This window comes from Thermobia domestica, chromosome 13, assembly GCF_964235325.1.
Source record: "Thermobia domestica chromosome 13, izTheDome1.hap1.1, whole genome shotgun sequence".
NCBI lineage: Eukaryota > Metazoa > Arthropoda > Insecta > Zygentoma > Lepismatidae > Thermobia > Thermobia domestica.
Window position 1 is genome coordinate 177,633,034 of NC_137466.1, and position 22,948 is coordinate 177,655,981.

A 22,948-nucleotide genomic window follows, 5' to 3' on the forward strand; every position below is an offset into this window, starting at 1 on the left:
ATTCATAAATTTTATTAAAGTAAAATTTACGGCAACGATTGTGTACTAGGAGTATTAGAAATCTCAAAGAGAAGTAATGTTAGGTTTCGTTTTCAAGATTTTACGGGAAGACGTATTCCACTTCGTTTTTTTTTTTTTTTTTTTTTAAGAACAATATTAATGATTATTAAGATTTGATATCTTTCATAATCAAATCCGTACATAAAAAGTGCAAGGTATCATTTCAATTTGTAATGTGAGATTATTTTCCAGTTAAAGATACCAACCTACCGATGATGATAGGCGAATTTGTCGAAACTCTTTAAGAATATAATAACAAGACGCGTGAGTTCAACTAATTATTAGTTTTTATTATGATTATTATTATTTTAATGCTGTCTACTTCTAAGGGAAGTCGTGAGGCAAAATGTCTGTTAGAGGGGTTGAGAAGAAAATAATGGAAAAGTTTAAAGCAATTGGTAACTAAAAATGTGTACACAAAAGCATATAAGTAAAACAAGAAAACACATTTCAGTCTGGACTACAGTTGAGGGAGAGGAAGAGAGACTTAACGAAGGTCAGAACAAAAAGATTTAAAAGTAAAAATTACCTTTTCGGAGTTTAGGCGTGTCAAGAGAATTTGGAGGGGAAGTGTCTGGACTACGGGGAATGAGCACCGCTGCTTAAAGCACATACCTAGGTACACATAATCAGTGGTAATTTCAGGAGATATTCACCAGAAGGGGGCTTTCAATACAAAGGAACTGAAAAGTAGTACTGCGCAAATACTGGTAACCCCATTGAACATGGGGATATGGCGCTGGGGGGGGGGATTTCGTAGCTCCTAGCGCATTTCTCCAAGATCACCCCTGAAATTATTACTATAACAACAAGAGCTACTACTACTACTGTAACTATTACTATTGCTACTACTACTACTACTACTATTTGGTCTAGGAATTAATTCGTGCGGGTGGACAAGAGATGGCGCAACGAACGGAGCGTCCCACAGTTCCGTGTATCCACACATGTGTTGCAAACCCCTGTCATCGCGTATCGTTCGTAGTATAGGGCAGTGGATTAAAGCGTCAACAACACCAGTTTGTAGTTAAGTGAACATGGCACAATTTGTGCCTGATAAAGTGTTTTTGCGGGGTGTCCTGCTGCATTACTTTAACATGCAGAAAAGTGCGACTGAAAGTCATCGTATTTTGGTGGAAGTGTATGGTGACCATGCTCTAGTTGAGCGAACGTGTCAGAAGTGGTTTGCACGGTTTAGAAGTGGTGATTTCGGCTTGGCAGACCAAGAGCGAGCTGGACAGCCAAAAACATTTCAAGACGAAGAATTGACAGCATTGCTCGAGCAGGATTCGTGTCAAACGCAGGAACAACTTGCAGCAGCATTAGGCGTTGATCAAACAACAGTCTCCAAACGCTTGAAAGCCATGGGAATGATTCAAAAGATGTCACATTGGGTTCCACATGAATTGAAAGACAGAGACGTTGAAAGACGAAAAACCATTTGCGAATTGCTGCTTCAACGACAGAGCAGAAAGGGGTTTCTGCATCGAATTATTACGGGTGATGAGAAGTGGATCCATTATGAGAACCCTAAACGAAAAAAGGCCTGGGTGAAACCAGGTGAACCAGGTCCATCACAACCAAAACGAGATATTCACTGTGCAAAGGTTATGCTGTGCATATGGTGGGATATGAAAGGTGTGGTGTACTATGAGCTGCTGCAACCGGGTGAAATTATGAATGGAGAACGTTATCGACGACAATTAATGCGTTTGAAGCAAGCTCTGGCCAGAACACGACCAGAATGGGAGAACAGACATGATAAACTTATTGTTCAACATGATAACGCTCGCCCACATGTCGCAAAACCGGTCAAAACCTATTTAGAAAATGTCGGATGGGAAGTTTTACCCCAGCCGCCGTATTCACCAGACGTTGCTCCTTCGGACTACTACTTGTTCGATTGCATGAACAACGATTTGATTGGACAGCGGTTTACTTCTTCAAAAGATATCGAAACATGGGTCTCTGACTGGATCGCTTCCAAGGATGAGGACTTCTTTCGCCACGGAATCCGTACATTGCCTGACAGATGGGCGAAAGTGGCGGCTAGCGATGGACAATATTTTTCTTAAGGTATTTATGTATTTTGTGTTTGTACTACAGCTTCAATGTGTGCGTACCAACCGCACGAATTAATTCCTAGAACAAATACTATTAATAATAATAATAATAATAATAATAATAATAATAATAATAATAATAATAATAATAATAATAATAATAATAATAATAATAATAATAATAATAATAATAATAATAATAATAATAATAGAAAATTATGACCGTTATTGATAATAGAAAATTTACACAAGAAATAATAATCAAATTTCTACATTTTCTATATCAATTCTCATTTCTATTCCATATCAATTTTCATGCCGGTACCACCCATGCAAAATATGAGCTTTCTCTCAAAAAATATTATTCAGAATTGTAAACTTGATTTTCTTTGTTTATTTTTACTATTTTTAAAATAGAAAACCAGATCGTATATCAAAATTAAGGTTTTATTGCGGTCTAATTCTTAGAAATTGCTATAAAACGTTGTAATCGGCGCTTTTATTGTCAAATTACGCATTAAAAGAAGTATTTTAAAGATGCAAGTCCTAACCCCAACTTTCAATCCATCCGTCCATTCAGTTCCTTCAGTGTTAGGTATGGACATTATCGTGAATCCAGGGATAACAAAAGGCAACCTTGCTGTTTCCCTGGTTTAGACGTTGTAAGTTTTCAAAAGAAAATTTTCCACTGACAACACAAATTTCTCTTTTTTAAAAGTTATATTTCTCCTAGTTTTCAAACGGCGGCCTTCTTGTACTTTTAACGACACTGGTTTGCTTCATTGTTTCTTGATTGGAAGAGATTATTGAATTTGAGGAGGAGAGCAACGTTCAATATTAGGTAACTTCTGTGATCTAATATCCTTTCTCAATAAGAGATACAATTCTAAAGTTCACTCGTAGGAGAACGGAGACAAGAAACACAATTTAGTAAATTTATTAACATCTCAAAGAGATTTTGAAGGGAACTGAAGGAGACTTATTCGATTGTTCTTAATACAAGGTAGGGGAAAAATAGGACCATAAAATCCCATCGTCAGTTCAATCCCACTACGACTTTGGCATTTTTCTTAAAATTTCCTTTTTTGCCTATTTGCTAAATTTGCTATCAAATTTTTCTACAGTAGGGAAATTTCCCTCAATCCATTAATGATATGAGACGTACGTCCAGTGGTAACTTCAGATGATTTTTCCCGGAGGATACTTTCAATACGTACACAGGAGATGAAAAGTAATACCGGTACTGCAAAAATTCTAGTAATCCATATTAAGTATGATCGGAGAAAAGATCCCGGGGAAAAAATCCATTGCTCAGGAAGGAAATTTTCTTCTGGCCCACCGTCTGCCGTCTTTGTTTTTCTTTAGCTCATTGGTTTATTAGGATCACGCTAGAAGGCCTTTGGAGATCGTAATGTTAGGCTGTTTGTCCATCGGTCCATTACTCTACACAATAACTCGAACGGAAGCGAATTTTTTTAACTTTTTTTGTAATAGATCTCTATAGTTCTTTAATAGGGTACATCCGTTAACATCTTAACGAATAACGGTAACTTTAACGGTGAATATCCATATCCCATACATGTAAGTTTAGAGTGGTCCTATTTACTGTCTTTAGCAGATTTTATTTTCTCCGTTTTCTTTGAAATGAACGAAATTTTAGTTATGTATTTTTTTGATTTGTTCTTTTAAGTCTAGTTAATTAATTGTTCTTTGCTTTTACAAAATGAATTTGCATTACATATAAATTTAATATCACTTAAACTACGTTTAATTACACAGCCACACACAAAAAAATCAAAGTTCTGTTTACCGAATCCCAGGGTATGAATTCGATGTATTTTGTTACACAGAATCCAAATTTCAAAACCCTAGGACAATCGACAATGTCAATTTTTTGTTATGGGCGAAAAGCTTGAGCAATATTGGATAAAGAGGATATACGAGGTGTGATTGGAAAGTTTTAAGACTGGGCTTGTAATTTAAAAATGGCAGTACTTACAGGCTATTATGATGGATCTCCTTCAAAGTAGTCCCCTGCAGAATGAACACACCGATTCCAACGATGTTTCGACTTCTGAAAGCATTCCTGAAAATTATTTTCCGTGATGGTGTGAAGCACTCTCTCCGTATTTGCTTGAATGTCCTCAATTCAGTCAAATCTCTTCCCTTTCAATGACAAGAGGTAGAAGTCGGCCGGGACCAAATCTGGGGAATTCAGGGGTTGCGGAAGCACAGGAATGTTGAATTTGGCCAAAAATTCCTGGATCGAGAACTCACAATGCGCTGGTGCATTGTCGTGGTGGAGAATCCAATTCTTTTCTTTCCAGAGGGCAGGCCTTTTCCGACGCACATTTTCACGCAGAGGCTGAAGGACACTTTTGTAGTATTCCTGGTTGACTGTCTGCCTCCTAGGTTCAAATTCATGATGCACGATACCCTTACAATCGAAAAAAAAATACCAACATTGTCTTCACATTCGACCGAATTTGTCCCACTTTCTTTGGTCTTGGTGAATCTGGGCTCTTCCACTGAGAAGATTGGGCCTTTGTTTCTGGGTCATGCCCATAAACCCATGATTCATCACCTGTTATTACCTATTCAAGAAATCTGAGTCCATTTTGGCTCGATTAAACAGTCCTTGGGACACTTCAAGTCTGTGTTGTTTCTGCTTGTGTGACAACACTTTTAGAATGAATTTCGCGGACATTCGACGCATGTTCAAATCATCAGGTAAAATTGACTGAACCGCATAGAAACTTAAATTAGGGTCTTCAGCCATCTCCCTAATTGTAAGTCTACGGTTCGAGTGCACTAAATCGCCAGCTTTCGCAATGTTTTCGTTAGTTTTTGATGTTGAAGGCCGTCCAGTACGGGGGTCATCCTCTACTAACTCGCGGCCATCTTTGAATCTGTGAAACCAGATAAACACGTTTGACCGGCTCAGACATTTGTCTCCAAAAGCTGTTTTTAAGAATTCGTAAGTCTCCGAAGCAGGTTTCCCAGTTTTAAAACAAAATTTCACACAAACGCGTTGTTCCAATTTTTCATCCATTTTGCGCACTTAAAAATCCGCCAAGACACACACACACACACGCCGGCACTCAACTGGTTGCTACCCCGTACTGAATGAACATACAGTATCTCGGTGCGTGTTTCAACATGTCTCAAGGATACACCAAGCCACCGCTTCCATTCTAACGGGTGATTATATCTACTCCTCCTGAGCAGTGTTGCCAACTGTCTTAAAACTTTCCAATCACACCACGTACGTAACAGAGCTATACGAAAAAAAAAAAAAAAAAGTTCTGTGCACCGAATCCCAAGATACGGATTCGATGTATTTTGCCGCAGATAGTCCCAATTTCGAAACCTCAGGACGTTTGACCGTACCAATTTTTTAGCCGAAAAATTTGAGTGATTTTGGATATGGATAAAACAAAATTGACACGGTGAATCGTTCTGGGGTTTCGAAATTGGGACTATTGTAACAAAATACATGAAGTCCGTATCTTGAGGTTCGCTGCACAGAACTTTTTTTTTTGGGGGGGGTATAGCTGTGTTACGTATTTACCCTATTCTCCCTATCCAAAATTGCTCTAGTTATTAGCCCAACAAACTGAAATGGTCAATCGTCCTGGGGTTTTGAAATTTGGATTCTGTGTAACAAAATACATCGAATTCTTACCCTGGAGTCCGATGAACAGAACTTTCGTCTTTTGTGTGTGGTTGTGTTATTAAGTATTGCATGAACAAAATGTATTTCTCATGAAGCAAGGGATATTTGAATAAGTTTAAAGAAGAAATCAGTAAAGTTAAACCATTATTATTCAACTTAATTTCAAAGAAAGCAGAAAAGTAATTTCTCATGTAGAATAATGGGACTAAAAATAAAGATGTTGCAGGTATTCAACATCGTTAATGGTAAGTATATTACTCTATCGTTGTCATGTAGCTGTATGCACTTAATAATATTCTACTCTTGTTAATTGTTTAGAACATACCGCAAGAAGCTGAGCAATTTCCGCTGCGCCATTGTCCCTTATTTCGTTATAGGATAAATCCAGGGTAGTTATGTCAGGATTATTCTGCAGAAAGGTGTTAATAGCTGGTATATCATATGCCTTCAGACGACGCCTAAAGTAAGGAATAAATGCAGAACTAGTAAAATTTTTGTCTGATTTATTATTGGGTTAGTCCAGTGGTTCCCAACTTTTTAACTGGCGACACGCTTTACTGTATGCCTACGACATCGCGACACATTTGTTTGATTTTTATTAAAATAATATAAACTATAATATTCATTATTGTACACAACAATCAAGCTGGTCAAGAATTTAACCTCATATCCTTTCAGTACACTCATGATAACATATATTAAGTAGCATTCTTTCAGACTTTTTTAGTCTCCATCAATATACCGGTACTAAATTTCAGGTCGACCGGCTGAATACTTTTTGCTACAGAGAAGCTACATTTGTCATTCCCTGGAAAGAGTCTCATTGCGCTTGTGTCAATCGTGTCGTACTGTAGTTATTAATGAAATACTTTCTTCTGAAAGACGGAACGTTTTGGAAAATAAGATGTTTTGTGAAAATTTTGCCCTAAGAAAATTCACAACCAAAAGTAAACTGCGCCTGTAGATTTTTTATAAGACTGATGCTATATATTAGGGTGATTAATCAACATATTTATGAAACATGGACAAAATCATGTGAATGATTTTTGAAAAATCGTTCGAAAAACCTCACCCCTAAGACTAAATAAACCCTCGTCGATTTTTCAGGAAGACTTCTGCCATATTGCCGGGTTACAGGCCCGTATCCAGGGGGGTCTAGGGGGCCGGGCCCTCCCTAAATTTTTACTGCCCCCCCTAAAATTTTCACGGTAAGCATGCAAATGAACTATAATATAGTGATGAACTATAGGCCTAATATTGTTGGATCGGGCCCCGCTAACTTCACCCGCCCCCGCCCCTACATTTTGTGCCACCAACGTATAAGTTATATATATATATATATATATATATATATATATATATATATATATATATATATATATATATATATATATTTGTGATTTATTAACAATCTCTTCAATTTAACGTCTCTTCAATCTCTTCAATTTCCGTAACGTCCTCTAGCCCTAACATTTTTAAGTCTCCATCTGTGTACTAAATTTCAGCTCGGTCGGCTCAATATACGTATTTTGCTGCCGCGAAGCATAATTGTCACATTCATCATTCTCTGAGAAGATTCTCCTTGCAGTCGAATCAATTAATATAGTAAATGTTATTTTTCCATAACATCTTGCTCAAGTGGAATAAACCCGAAACTCCCTTGCGTACACCATTGATAATAATGTAAGCGTATACATTTCTATAAAGTAGTGGCTCTATGCATAGTGGGCATTGTTGCTACAGATAAAGGTATTGACTGGTCAGGCCTATAGTCAGAACACTAAGACAGGAGGGCGTCAACATCATTTTGGGGGGTCTCACATGAGAGAGTCTTACCGTCTCTTGGTACCCTCTAGCTATGAACCTCTGACTGGCACAATCTGTCCCAAAATTAATTCTAACTAATTACTCCATTAAATTCTAAAATTTCGAGATACACCGGTTGGGAACAACTGGGTTAATCTACTGTATGTAATCAAGTATCTACATTCTTAAAACAATCTCTAGTCTTAAAATATTCTTAAAATAATCTTTTAAATTCATTCTTCTCAGTGTAAAAGGACATGAAGTATAATTATTTAATATCAATAACATTATCAGTCAGTATCCGCTATCTCAATGTCAATAAATTTGCTCTACAATTTGTTAGAAAAATGGGATATTTAGTTAGCGTAAAGTCTGTAGCATAAAGTAAATTGTAAAATGAAAATGAGAATAATGACGTAAGAATTCTGAAATGAAAATTATGGGAAGGAAAACCTGGAGAAAACTCACGATACGTTGTTATTCACCACAACTCACATGGCTTGGGATCATACCAGAGATCTTCGTAGTGAGAGCTCTTCACTGAGCTATAGTGCCCATTAACTTGTTGAAGTTATATTATAGTAAGTTATTATTCCTTATTACAAAGATAATTAGAGCTTATATATCCATATTAACCTTTCCATAAATAAAACCGTATTAACGAAATAAAACATATTTATATTGTTATTAGTAATAGTAGTATCACGTATTATCCAAATAGATAAACATTACCACAGAAAACTATTGACCATTACCCATTTCAGCGGTTGTCCACTAAGTATGGTTACTTTATAGTAACATCAAGAGGTGGCTAGCACGAAATCTATCTGATTTCCAACTCACAATCAGTCGTTCTGTGATTCTTCGATACTAATTTAGTACGATGGAATTTATCTCAGTTTGTGGAATTTGTAAATAAGAAAAAAGAAATTCAAAATATTTACAAGAATTTAGAAAAGATACGTTAAATAACTCAATGCATAAGTAGTATATATTCTAGATGGAATTTGAACACTCAGTTTTCCGACCTTGTGAGCTGAGGCAACATGCAAAGGATGAAGGAAAGAAAGAAAGAAAAAGAAGTCGCTAAACCTTTGAGATAGGGGGAGCCATCTACATTCAGTAAAGATAAATATTGCAATAATAGCTTGCACGGTCAAGCGATCTAAGGCCATGCAACATCGGCTATCTAATCCGACTCATACCAAGAGTTGTTGGTTAGATTTGGAGTTTAGCGTTCCAAAATAAAATATTTTATCTTTTACCTTCCTATGGTTTTTCCTTTGAGGCTAAACGGAGATGAATGATTAATAGAAGTAAATGACTGTTAAATGAAACTCCACCAGGAATCGATCCCGGGATCATGTGCATCAAATGCGCACATACATAGCAACGAAACCAGCGGGAAGGGCTTGCTTGGCATCCTGTTCAGCACCGAAGCTTTATAACACATGGACCTATAGATTAATTTGGGATCCGAACCACATGAACTTCCACCGGAAATCGAACTCAGATATACCAGTCCAATTAAACTGTGAGCATTACGTATTATTCTTTCACGATTCATTCATTACTATTGCTCATTTTTCATCGTCTCCTTCACCAGCAAAAAGCAGAAACGTGGCACGCAAAAATTAAAAATTATTATTATTTTTTTTTTTAAGTTTAACGTCTTACAGTTATACCCTTTGTGCCCAATCAATGAATTTCAAACATCAAGATCAAAATATCATCAAATTTTTGTTCCATCAAGGGAAGCCACCGAAGCAAATTCAGGAAGAAATCAGTGAAACACCGCGGGACTTTCCTTCGTCATATGCGGAGATGAAGAAGTAGGTGTGTAACGATACACGATGTACAAATGTGTAAATGCTGTTATGGACAATGGTCTGGCACAGAAAATATTATATTCTTTTATGGCCAGACTTGCATATTTATGTAGTTAGTTTGTGTGGACACACAGATTTCTAGGCAGTTAAGATATAATCCAAAAAGCGTCATGGTGAAGACATGTATGTTCAATTTAAAAGGAAGAAATATTGTAAAAATATAAGGTAAAAGTGAATAAGTCTTCGGAAAATACATACACAAGTTTAAATTTATTTTATTTTGTGTTATCATTGAACATTCGTAGGGTGATTTACATCATAAGTAGTTAAATAATCTTTATATACAGTGTGTTTCAAAACAACACTGACAACGTTTGGGAGGTGATTCCTGACACCAAGATAAGACAAAAAGTATAGACCAACCTGGGTGCACAAATGCTTCCTTTCGGAGTTATAGGCTGCCGAAAACATGAAAATATGAATTTTAAAGGTCCATAGCTCCAAAACTGTGGGACATACCATAGTCGGGCCAAGACTTCACGTAGAAACTAGTATGTGTCCTATCCAAATATTCATGTTTCAGGATCCTAAGGTACTCAAGCAACATTTTCTATAGAGGTAGTTGGGCTATGGGCATATAATTTGAAGTAGTTACCAGCTACCTCTATAAAAATTGTTGCGGATGTACCGCAGGATTCTGCAACATGGAATTTGGATAGGGTACATAGTAGTTCCTATGTGAAGTCTTGACCTGACTACGGTAGGTTCCATAGTTTTGGAGCTATAGACCTTTAAAGTTTATTTTTCTCATGTTTTAGGCAGCCTATAACCCCGAAAGCAAGCATTTGTGCACCCAGATTAGTCTATATACTTTTTGTCTTATCTTGGTGTCAGGAATCATCTCCCAAACGTTGTCGTTGTCAGTGTTGTTTTGAAACACCTTGTACATTATATATACAGGGTGTGGCAGCGTTCATAGCAGGATATTAAAAACACACCATCAGGCAGTAATTTATTTATTACCTCTTATGTCAATTAATAGTTAAAGGTATGCCATTTACTGTATAAGTCTTTGTCCATTGCTTGGATTACTTTTTGAATATGACTCCTGTCAAATGATGCCCCCTCTGCACAACACATTCATGTAGGCCGTATTGGAAGCTTTCCATAACTCGGTGTAACTTATTCCCTAGGACACTGCCGACGACAGTTCTGATGCCATCCTTCAACTCAGGAATGATGCCACAACGTGTTCGGAACACTTCTTGCTTCAGGTAGCCCCAAAGGAAAAAGTCTGCACATGAAAGATCAGGTGAGCGAGGCGGCCAGGAAATGTCACCAAAACGGGAAATTACTCTACCTGGAAATGTTTGTCGCAAGAAATCCATGCAAATTCTGGCTGTATGCGAGGTCGCTCCATCTCGTTGAAACCGTAAATGCCCCACATCCACATCGACCATACCTAATTGGGGAAGAACGAAGTCTTGCAGCATCTTTAGGTAGCGTTCAATGGTGACAGTTACAGCCACACCGCTATCATCCTCAAAGAAGTAAGGGCCGATAATCCCAAAGGAAGCAACTCCACACCACACTGTGACACGAGAACTGTACAAGGGTTTGATGTGCAGTTCATGCGGGGTTACATCACTCCAATAACGCATATTCTGTTTATTCAATGAACCACATAACTCGAAATGAGCTTCATCTGACATCAGGATGGTGCGCAACATTTGTGTGGATTTTGGCGAAGAAGATCACGCATGGTTAAGCAGAATGTTTCTCGTGAAACCAATCGCGAGGCCTAATTTCCTTAACAATCTGCAGCTTATATGGGTGAAAATGGAGATCTTCGTGCAATATTCTCCTGAATGAGTGATCGGATATATGCACAGTTTGCGAATGACGACGAGCAGATCTTTTTGGGCTACGCAATATTGCAGTACGAACATTTTCCACGGCTTCTGGTGTCCGCACAGTTCTTTCCCTTCTTCCCGGTTTGCCATTGCAAACAGAACTTTTTGTTGTTCGAAATGCGCGTACCCACCTCACAATGGTCCGTCAATCTGGAACTTTTCCATGACGTCCCAAGTTGAAATGTTCTGAAATAGACGCTGGGGAGCAATAACAGTTGTTATTCTTGAAATAACTTTCAACAGCAAAGGCACGATGCTGTGCACTCCACCGCTCCATATCACTGTCACATTCGAAGTGGCAGCTCGTTAGTACACGAAGCGGCACGAGCACGTCATTGTACTACGCAAGTCAAATTACGCTATGAACGCTGACAAACTGTAAGAGGTGATTCCTCACATCAAAATAAGAGAAAAAGTTCATATGGACCTATGGCGAAAAGTGCATAGTTTCAGAACTAGGGCTGTCCAAAATCAAGAAAAAGCCAAATTTCAAGAGGCCCTCTTTCGAATTCATAAATGAAGAAAACGTGGAATATACCGTGACGAAATACATCGCACCACGTTATTCCAAACACATAAAACATGGAGCTGCCGGTTCCTAACACTTCCGACTTCCCTCCGAAGCATTGGATGTCCATTGTTGTCAAGACTTACCTCCTGCCTACTTTGGATTGGACCCTCCTTGAGATCAAGGTATATCTGAAGATTCTATTGAGAGCATATCTGAGAATTACAGCCTGTAGAGAATACCCTGTACATCTATTGAAAATTGACGAAATATGCAATTTTGGATTGTGTATGCGCGGTTTCCTTTACGCTGATACGGAGCACCATCCACCAGTAAGTACGCCAGATATTTTTACTTGGTGGGTGTTCAAAACAAAGGGAGGGTGCTCTCAGAATAGTGATACACATTTTTAAACAAACTCAAAGAAAACAGTATATTTTGTTACGCAACTATTGCAATATTAGTACTACTATTACTATTACTACTACTACTACTGCTACTACTACTACTACTACTACTACTACTACTACTACTACTACTAATAATAATAATAATAATAATAATAATAATAATAATAATAATAATAATAATAATAATAATAATAATAATAATAATAATAATAATAATAATATCAGCTCTTCGCAGTGATAAGTTCAATATAGGAAGTTCACACATTTGAGCACCTATTATTATTATTAAACTAAGTAATACAGTGAAACCTCTCAAAATGGACATGGCTGGAACACGATTATTTGTCCGTAAATGAGAGGTGTCCCTAAAAGGAAGGGTTCTCTCTCATAACACCACACCACACATATATATGACATGGAAGAATAAGAAAGTTTGTCCTCTTATGAAGGTGTCCACTATTGTGAGATGCCCGTTAAGAGAGGTTTCACTGTATTAGGGATTAACCACCACTATTTTACCCAGTAATTACATATGCATTGACTGCATACGGATCATTGTAATTATTTGCAAAATTCTGCCATTATTTCAATTTATTCACCCCCAGCAAATTTTAGTGGGTGATTTTTTTCCAAAATATTAATTGGGAGAAAATTCCCTCGTCCCATGCTGAAATCACATTCGTTTAGTAATTAATACTGTACATAGTTGGAATTTCATTATGTTAATATTCTAACCCAGATGTTGACGATAATTGTTGTAATATTATTTGATCTCTTTAATCTCCGCTCCTGCCCCTTCCTGGTTACGTGATCTTTCATAAGAAAATTATTCATTGATTTAATTGTTTTCCAGAAATCCAGTTTTTCAATTTACAAATATTTTGTATCTTTCTGTTTTGACTTTTTAAATGTAATTTTAATAATCCGCTCAATGAATTTACGTGAATAAAAATATACTTTACAAAAAAAATTAGGCTAGCGACAAATGCGTTCCTGCATAACCCTAGACTCAGTCTTAAATATATATATATAATTCTTACCTCGAGCAATCTCTTCATTTCTAAAAAACGTTTTGACTACATCCTTCTAACTTCCGTCCGTTGATACACCCCTTTCAGAGTAGCACTTACCAACTGAATCTGGTGGTATAGGCTTATTACTATATTGTCACATTTTTCCTTGACCGAGCGAAGTAGCTGAAGTGGTAGAGCGTTGGCTTCGCATTCGGGAGGTCGCGGGTTCGATTCCCGCTGCCGACCATCCTGACTGGGATTTTCCAGGGTTTTCCTCAGTCCTACCAAGCAAATGCCGGGATGGTACCTACTAAACAGGCATAATTCATAATGACTTGTCATGTGTAAGTTCTCAACAAAATAGGTTCCAAAAAAAATCTGGCAGCAGATAAAATGTGTGAAAAGGTGAGGGAATCAAGTAAATTCCTCTCCCATTTTGACCTCAATTCCAATTAACTTCTGTCACGAATATTAACATTGGACAAACATGGTTGTACCACTACGAGTTGATGGAGTGGTGGCACTCGGGCTTCCCTCGCCCCAAGAAGTTCAAGAGACAGAAGTCGGCTGGGAAAATGTTCGCAACATTTTGTAGGGTAAGCATGGAGTCGTACTCATAGATTACCTCCCCAAGGGGCAGCATTAATACTCAAAGACAAATTATAAGTGCAACGCTGAGGATTTTTTTTTTTTTTTTTTTAAGAAAATCTTTTCCTTCAGGACAATGATCCTGTCCATTGAGCATTGCAAACAGAAGTGGTGTTGCATGACCTAGGATTTCAGTGTCTTGATAATCCTCTTTATCAAGCACCACCAGACTATTACTTATACCCCAAACTCAAACAATACTTGAAAGGATGCCATTTTGGATCTGATAACCGACCAGCCGGACACAGAATTCTGTACAGATGATCATGAATAATGCTGTTCATAATAGTTAACTAAATTTTGAAATTGTTGGTAAATATTTACTCTGTTAGCAATACTAAGCATTTAAGGTGAATCCAGTATATTGAATATTGAGAATTCGGTCACAACAAAAATACAAAAGTGAATTATTAATATATTTACTGAATTCTTGGTTCCAGATCACTTCCTCGTAGAATTAACTCCTTCGCTCCTTCCTTGCCAAGTTCAACAAATTGGAGTAGAAATATCTTTGTAACTTTGAACCCCGGCCTAAACATGATCCTCTTATAAATTTATTCCAAAGAGAAAAATTCACGGTATGAAGAATAACTGCATATTCGAATAAATTTAAATATCGACTTTTATACGTGCTTACACTCTATTTTATGTAGCAAGGTCATTAACTTTGTCGATTAACATTTGTTTTGTCTTGTCTTCTTCACTATGAATAGTGCTGTTTTTTGTTTTTCATCAGGTTTTTTCCACCCATGTATGCTTCTAATGCTTGTTACTGATTATTTCGTATTAGCTGTATCTCAATATCTATTTTATTGATTAAGTTTTTGAAGCTATATGAAGTAACCATTTTTTTTTAACTGTATAGTTCAATAATAGTTTTGTCATATTTTTTATATGTATATAAATATATGTATATTTATTTTATGAATGTTTGAGTCTTCCTGAGTCATATAGCTTCTTGAATGTTGATGAATAATTTGTATTTAACAATATATACATATGACGAGTTAAGTTAATAATTGTTATAGATTTATTTTCTTCTATCTGTTAGTATTGATCTTCTGTGTGCGTAAAAATATTTTTATTTATTATTATTTTTTTTAAAATATTAATTCCAGTAGCTATCAAAAATTGGATGATAAGTCGTATCGAAGTCCAATTATTAGTGGGCAATATATATTTGTATGATAAAGGAGTATATCCATGAATTTTAATTAATTGTTTTAGTAGGTCCATCCTTAAGTCTTGATATGAATCGCATTGAAATAATATATGATTAATTGTGCCGACTCCTTTGTCGCACCAGCAATGATACGTTTCCTTTTTTTAATTTGAAATAATTTGTAGGGAGTTAAAGCCGTTCCAAAAATTAACCTATAATATGTTATGACCTCTCTCCTGTTCCATGTTTTAAGAATTTGTTCTTTTTCATTTTTATTAGTATGAATATTCTAGTATAATTTTCCTGGAAGATTTGGTTGATGATTTTTCCATTCATTTAAATCTATTTCTGATATTTTAGATAACTCTGGATAGAAATTTTTTGGATTCAGTTTTACTAAAGTTTTGTTTCCTTCTTTACATGCACTCTTTGCAGCTCGGTCTATGATGTCGCTATTTTTATTGTTTACATGAGCTCTCATAAAACCAAGTATTATTGAGTAGTTTTGTTTCTTCATAGTAGCGTAAAGATATTTGATGTTAAGTATTGTCCAAGAAACTTTGTTGTTCCAATGCGTGGTTGATAGGGCGGTGATTACACTTAGAGAATCTGTGCATATTATTGCTTTTTTGATTTCATGTTTTTTAATGTATAAGAAAGCTTGTCTTATTGTGAATGCTTCACCATCAAAAATAGACATATTTTTTGGTAATTGGTATTTGATGGTGGTATTTGTCTCGGCTATGTAGATAGCTGCTCCAACATTGATATTGGGGTATTTTGATGCATCTGTATATATTAAAGAATGATCTTGAACAAATTTTTCTATGTTGTACTGCCAAATGTTTTGAAATAATTGTTTTTTTCAGACCTGTGTTTTTGATATTGATATAAGAAGGAATCAATGCTTCTATTTGTACCATGTTTACTGAATATTTCCATGCATAACAAGCAATAGATGGTAATTTATGTATATATTGATAGTATTTATTTAATTTAATGTAAGCTTCCACAATCCATGGTTTATTTTTCGAATATGGCGTTTTCTAGTAAGATGGTTATTTTCTGTAATTTAGTAATTAATGTTGAGTTGGCTTTGCTGAAGCTATTTAAGATAAACTTGTTGGTTATCTTTGAGATTTCCAATTGGATTGGTGAACATTTGGATTCATTTAATAAAGCTATTTTCGGACAGAATTCTGGTTGTGAAAAAATAATTTTGGCAATTTTGTATAAAGTTTGTTCTATTGTGTTGTAATATTTGTTGCCTTTATTGTAAAATAAGCTTCCATATAGAAGTTTTGCTTAACTTACTAGTTTTAATATTTTGATTAAGGTAAGCGGATTGATACCCCACTTTTTTGCAGCTAAACATCTTAGAAGTTGTGCATGGTTTTCTAAGCTCCTTAATAGGTTTTGCATTTGTTCATTCCAATTGAGTCTCTTATCTAAATAAATGCCTAAATATTTGATATATGGTTCCGGTTGTAATTTAATATTATTATAAGTTAAGTGATGTTTAGGATTGTTTTTTCGTGAAAAAAAATCGGTATTTGGTTTTGTTCCAGTTCAGTTCAAATCCATTGCTGTGCATTCAGGAAACCACAGCATCGTATTTAAATTGTATTCTGCAATTTTAATTCCTTTTTCTATGTTAGAAGCAGTGGTACTAAGTAGGACATCATCAGCGAATGATATTATTGAGCTGTCCTTCCATTTTGTATTTATTAAGTCAAGAATATATATATTGAATAATACTGGACTAAGTTTGCTTCCTTGTAATAATCCTAATGATGTTTCTCGAGGTTGCGTGTATGTATTGTTTATCTTTATAAATATCTTTCGATTAATTAGTGTGTTGTGTACAATTCTTATAATTTTTCCTGGAATTTTTAGGTTTGCCATTTTTCTGATTAATATATCCAAAATTACGTTATCATATGCTCCTTTTATATCGAATGAGATTGCTAACATTAATTTCCTTGTGATGAAAGTTTTATATATGTCTAAAGTTAACAATCCTAAAGCATCGTATGTTGATTGTTTTTTTTTTTTTTTTTTTTTTTTTGAATCCAGTAATGTTGTATGGGAAAATTTGATGGTATTCTAAAAACCAATTTAGTCGATTTAGTACTAGATTTTCAAAGATTTTGTATGTGCATGGTAGCAATGCTATTGGTCTAGAATTTTCAGCTGGATTTAATGAGTTTTTTGATTTCGGAATTGGTATTATGAGTACCTTTTTCCATTCCTTCGGGATATTTCCAATATTCCATATTTGATTGTAATATCTTAGTAATATCTGAAGTCCATTTAAAGGTAAGTTTTTATAGTGTTTATACCCAATACCGTCAATTCCAGGAGTTGAATTCCGGTGTATATTATTAAAACTAGCTGTAATTCTTTCATATTGAATTCTGAATCTAATTCTGTATAGTTATTGCTGAATAAGCAATCTTTCACTAGGAGCCGATTGTTATTCACTGAACAAGGAATGAATTTTTGATGGAATATTTCTATCCAGGTTGAGTCTTGTAAATGTAATTGGTTTTCTTGATTATATGGGTAGTTTTTAAATTTCTTTCAGAATGACCAAACCTTGTAAGAAGAAGTACGGACCGTTAGAGTGTCGCAAAAGGTTTGCCAGCTTCATAGTTTAGTTTGATTGACTATCTTTTTAATTCTGCTTTTTTCTTTTGATATTCAAAAAATAATTTTGGATTTTGGTTGTTAATAAAGGCCTTGAATGAAGCTTGACAGGCATTAGGGCTTTGTTGACAAATTTTATTCCACCATATAGGTTTTCTGTTGGTTTTTGAATTGTATTTAAATGTTTTGTTACTTTCTTTTTTCCTCTGATTATTTATTTGGGTTGATGTAGATTTTATAATTTTCAATATATCTGACGCTGTAGTTGATAATGTGATTTTGTCATCAAACATTTTCTGATATTCCTTTTGTTTAAAATAGGAATGAACGTGTTGAAGTTTTGATCCCGAATTTTTGATTATTTGTTGTGAAGTCTTGTCCATGTTTTTAAAATAATGGGTTTTAAATATTATAGGAAGATGGTCGCTAGTGCATGGGTGATAATAGGTGGACCACTCCGACTCTATATAGTGAGTATATTTTGTCAGTGTTAAATCAGGAGCACTGTATGAATTAATGCTTATATGAGTAGGAGAACCGTCATTCAAATATATAAAGTTGGAATTTATAAGTGTTTTCATTAATGCTTTTCCAGATTTATCGTTTCTGTTTGATCCCCAAATGATTAACATTTAATTTGATATTAACAAATTTTATTATTGTTTTCTTTCTTTAAATACTTTATGTTAAGGTTTCTCTTATTTTCAAGTATCACATTCAAGTACTACATTCTCATATGATGCCATTCATTTTCTTTGAATGGACCACAGAGAATTCGGTGGAAGAGGATCTTGGGCCCTACTCCCTAACAGTTTGCGTCAAAAGAACGCAAAAGCTGCGTTTTGTTTGCGACAGTAGGCCTAGCAGTCATAATTAATTTTTGCCAGTGTTACGTTCCGCTCTGCAACTTTTGCGAAGGCTGATAAGGAATAAGACCCTTTGATATGTTGATCCTTATTTGTTCTTATGCGTTCACGAACCGTTTGGTTCACCGCTGAAAAATCCTCACGTGTTAATCTAAGCAATATTTTTTCTTCTTCCTTTTATACCTTTCATAGACCTACAAAAACAAGTCTGGTATGGGCATCTTAAGGAAGCACTACTACACCTTTTTCTTCCATTGTAGGTGAAACATGTATTATTATAAACTCTTAAAACACAAATTATTTTAGGTAAGAAGTATAAATGTCAAAGTTTATGCCTCTTGCAACCCTTACTCCTCATTCTCCCTGTCACATTTCTTTCCTTCCTGGACAAATATAAAAAATTACTAAAATAAGTATCTAATTATTTTAAATGAAGGGCTCAAATCCCAAATTTTATAACTGAAACACGTATCATTATTTTAAATTTAAAAAAAAAAATCAGAATACCAAATTTCGAGCTGTAAAGACAGACTATTATACTGTAATCCCCTACCACTTTCCCTTCCCATTAATTTTCTTCCTTTCTAAATCATATTATAAACACTGAAACACGGTCTTGCTATTTTAAAGACTCTCCGCCTTATGCAGAGTAGTTTTGACGTATTTTTAGCGTCATACTAAAGGCATGACTACTGCAGGAAACATGTTAGTAGAACATTTTAATATGAAACTAATCACTCGCCAGAACGACTCTGCATAAGGCCCATGTATTTTAAGTCCATATACGAAGTTTCATGTCTGTAATCTTCTGGAATTCCCAGATCTTACTTGCCATTCCTATTTTATCCCATTTTCTGTCGAATTTCCAAAAAAATCTTCCTTAGTAATACGTGATAAATCCTATGTCCTGTCTGAATTTGAAATTTCTAACTTAACTACTTTCGCCTAGGCTTTGATCAGCCAGTCACTCAGAACTTCTGGGTATTACGCAGTCTTTTTTAGCGTTGTATTAAGAGCTTGACTAACGCCTGATGCTAACTTCCGTATTTAGTACCGTAACACGTAAGCGAAGTTAACGATTTATATCGTAAAAGGCCGCCTTTTTCGCAGGGTTGTCCAAAATACATTAGGAAAAATGAATATAGGAAAGAATAGGACTAACAGTACTTAGTGACACTGGGCCATATGCAGAATAGTTTTGACGCATGATTAGCGTCATACTAAAGGCTTGACTACTGCAGGAAATGTTAGTTAAACTCTTTCGTTTGGCACTAATCACGCGTCAGAACGACTCTGCATAAGGCCCACTATTACTTGTTTCCACTTACCTTCCTTTATCAACTGAAGATTTAAACTATCCGCTCCTTAAGTATGGGTTTGATGTAATTGAAATGTCCAACTTGACTCGCTTTCTACAGCCATAAACAATGAAAACCACAATACATAATTAATCGTAGTAATCTCTGGCTATGGCCAATCTCTTGCAATCGCTTAACACACGATTGGAGTCCATAATGAACGAAGTCTCTTATGCGACTTCCGTCCCCGACCTTAAGTTTCATTGCCTGGTCATCTGGAACCAAGAAGTGATCAAGATTTCAGAGGTGGTGTAATCATAATGAGAGACGTAAGGAGAATATGGTGAGGTGAAGGTTAAATACTGCAACTGAATAGTACAGTGCCTCAGTGGTCGAGCGCTTACCTCTGGTGCGTGGGGTCCCTGATTCGATCCCCGTCTAAGTTACTTTGTAGTGAACATCATCATGTTCGTGGGTTTTCTCGGGGTACTTCCGTTTCCCCCACATTTTACTTCGCAAATTATCAATTATCATTCACTTGCCTTAGTAATCCTTTTCCCTTAGCCAAAAGGGCATAACGTGGAACGTTAACTGAAATATTTTTAATACTGCAATTTGTGGAAAAGTTTGAATCGTCCTTTGGGCAACACCTGCATGTGCATTGCTGTGCATATCATGTTTGTTGACTAGTGCTGGATGTTTTCAAGTCAAGTCTCCGGTAATTTCATGGAGTTCAACACTATAACTATCCCCAAGAGAGATTTTGACTATGGAGAAAGACAGGATGGATTACTCCCAACATATACGAGCATCACCTTTTGCAAACCAGCCTGGACGTTTATTACTATCCAACCACTGCCATGGCCATCTATGGTGGTTGTACCAGATTAACTTTTCATCAGATGTGATAGTGAAGAAAACCTTATCGGTTATTTCATGCATTCAATCAACTGCAACCTGTCAACGGCGATCCTTGTTGACCGGTTTCAACTCGTGTAGCACACAAAAGAATACAACCTTTTAACCTTATTGATTTCGAGAGCCTTGGTATGGTGTATGACTAATTCGTCTGCTATTGTACGAATACTTCCGAGGATCTGCTTCGATGATGTTGCTGAGCAGATCATCCAAACATTCCAGTTGTTCTCGCTGGTCTAGTGGATAGTGCATATGCCTTTGATCGTGGTCTCGGGTTCTATAATCGATAGCAGCATAAAAATTTCACAATCATTCACTGATCATCCGTCACTTCAACCTAAAGCGTATTACTGTAGGACGTTAAACTACATTTGGATGGTCATATGCCAGAGGCCCTGCCCTGTCTATCTACCTTTTTCACCAATTTTGAGTTACTGAATGCTTGTTACATTTAAAAAATGCGTTTTTTCTTATGCCAGAATGAGCCAGGCAATATCAGCATTAATTTCAAAATAAAAGGGCCACTGGCTCATTCTGGCACAAGAAAAAGCGCATTTTTTTTATGTAACAAGCATTCATTAACTCAGAATTGGTGAAAAAGGTAGATAGACTACTCTGGCATATGACCATCCATTTTTTCTTCATTTCATCAGAATATCCTGTTGGTTGGTGGCCACAGGGCTAATTTTTATGTCAACAACACAAAATTTCACAAAGTAACGGTGTATGGTGCACTCATTCACCACTCCTGGCTCAAACACGCAGTTGATTTTCATGGCTAGATATGCAAAATGTCCCAGTTAGAACTCGTGTGCAATTGTTATCTATAGTGCACTTTCACACGATCCTGTTCAACACACTGTCTCCTGACTGACTGGCTACTCCAGCCTGTTTTCTGAACATGTACAAAGTTTGTAACATCATACGCGCAACCTCAGTCTATTAATTGGATATGGGTTTTGCTATCCTAAATGACACTAAAGCAAACGCCAAAAATATAGGCGGGTTGCGCGCGCACCTTACAGCTCGCTGTTGTCAACTCTCCCTTGTCATGTGCCACCTCCTTCCCCTCCTGTTGTAGGAGTAAGCAGACGACAGCCGTTTACCTAGCCACAGCTCAAAGCCTACGTTCTGCCATAACCAATCTTCGAGACGCGCGCGAAACATGAAACCTTGACAGTGACTGAGCAAGACAAATGTAAATGTGGCAAGTGCGTAGGTTGCTAGTTGGCTGTTGCTTTCTTCACCCACTTTTTGTTGCGCGCGCAACCCGCCTATATTTTTGGCGTTTGCTTTAGAAATACAAATCACTGAACAACGCAATGTTTATTTAAAAAAAAAAAAAACTATGGAACAGTTTCTTTGCCAACTAACTGAACATATTGGCTTCATCACACATGGTCGGTGGACAGTGTCTCATGAAGCCAATATGCTTGCTTGAACTTAGTTTCTATTTGTTCGAGATACGTTATATGACGAGTTGAGTTGATTTTGATTTCAGCAGCGAGGCTATATGAGACGTGGACCTACTAATTAACATGGAATCCGAATCACATAAGCTCCCGTCGGGAATCGAACCCGAGTCTTCCGCGCCAAAGACACGTACGCTAATCGCTTAGCCACGAAGGAGCTCACATTATATGACGAATGTAGCATTTGACACTAAGGTACTTTGAATGTATGTTACTTCGTCCTTGCTACTTGCGTAATTACTGTTGTACAACCATCCAAAATTTGGTTGTTTTCCAATATTTGTGATACTGGCATGTACAATTTTAAGCTTTCATTCTACATGTAAATTTGAAATATGTAATAACCTAACGTAGTGTCATTTGGAAAAATACTTTTATTTTTGGTTGGCAACATTCTTAGTCAGATGGTATTTAAGAGTATATCAGACAATATCCTCCCGTGAATATTTACATGGAACAAAATTTCAGCTTTTTGTATTTATTAGTTTAAATATAAGAAGAGCGTATCAAAATATAAACTGAAACTGTATGGAAAAATGAATGAATGGGACCGTGCTGAAGATATCTCTTTGCGTCAAGCATGGATATGCTGAACCACACGAAAATAAAAACTAAGTATACCGATTTGTGAGTAATTATTATAATGATGTACCGTAA

General features: G+C 36.1%; 1 protein-coding gene across 1 annotated transcript in view; it reads right to left on the reverse strand.

Moving 5' to 3' along the window:
• Positions 1–14,611, reverse strand: part of LOC145668792 (leucine-rich repeat-containing protein 34-like) — a 33,392-nt gene extending 18,781 nt beyond the window's left edge. The window contains exons 1-2 of the mRNA XM_081736956.1: positions 14,350–14,611; positions 6,125–6,257 (exon numbers count right to left, since the gene is read on the reverse strand). Of these exons, the coding sequence (XP_081593082.1) occupies positions 6,125–6,257; positions 14,350–14,465 (249 nt within the window). The 5' untranslated portion in view covers positions 14,466–14,611. The remainder of the gene's footprint in view (positions 1–6,124; positions 6,258–14,349) is intronic.
• Positions 14,612–22,948: the final 8,337 nt, after the last annotated feature.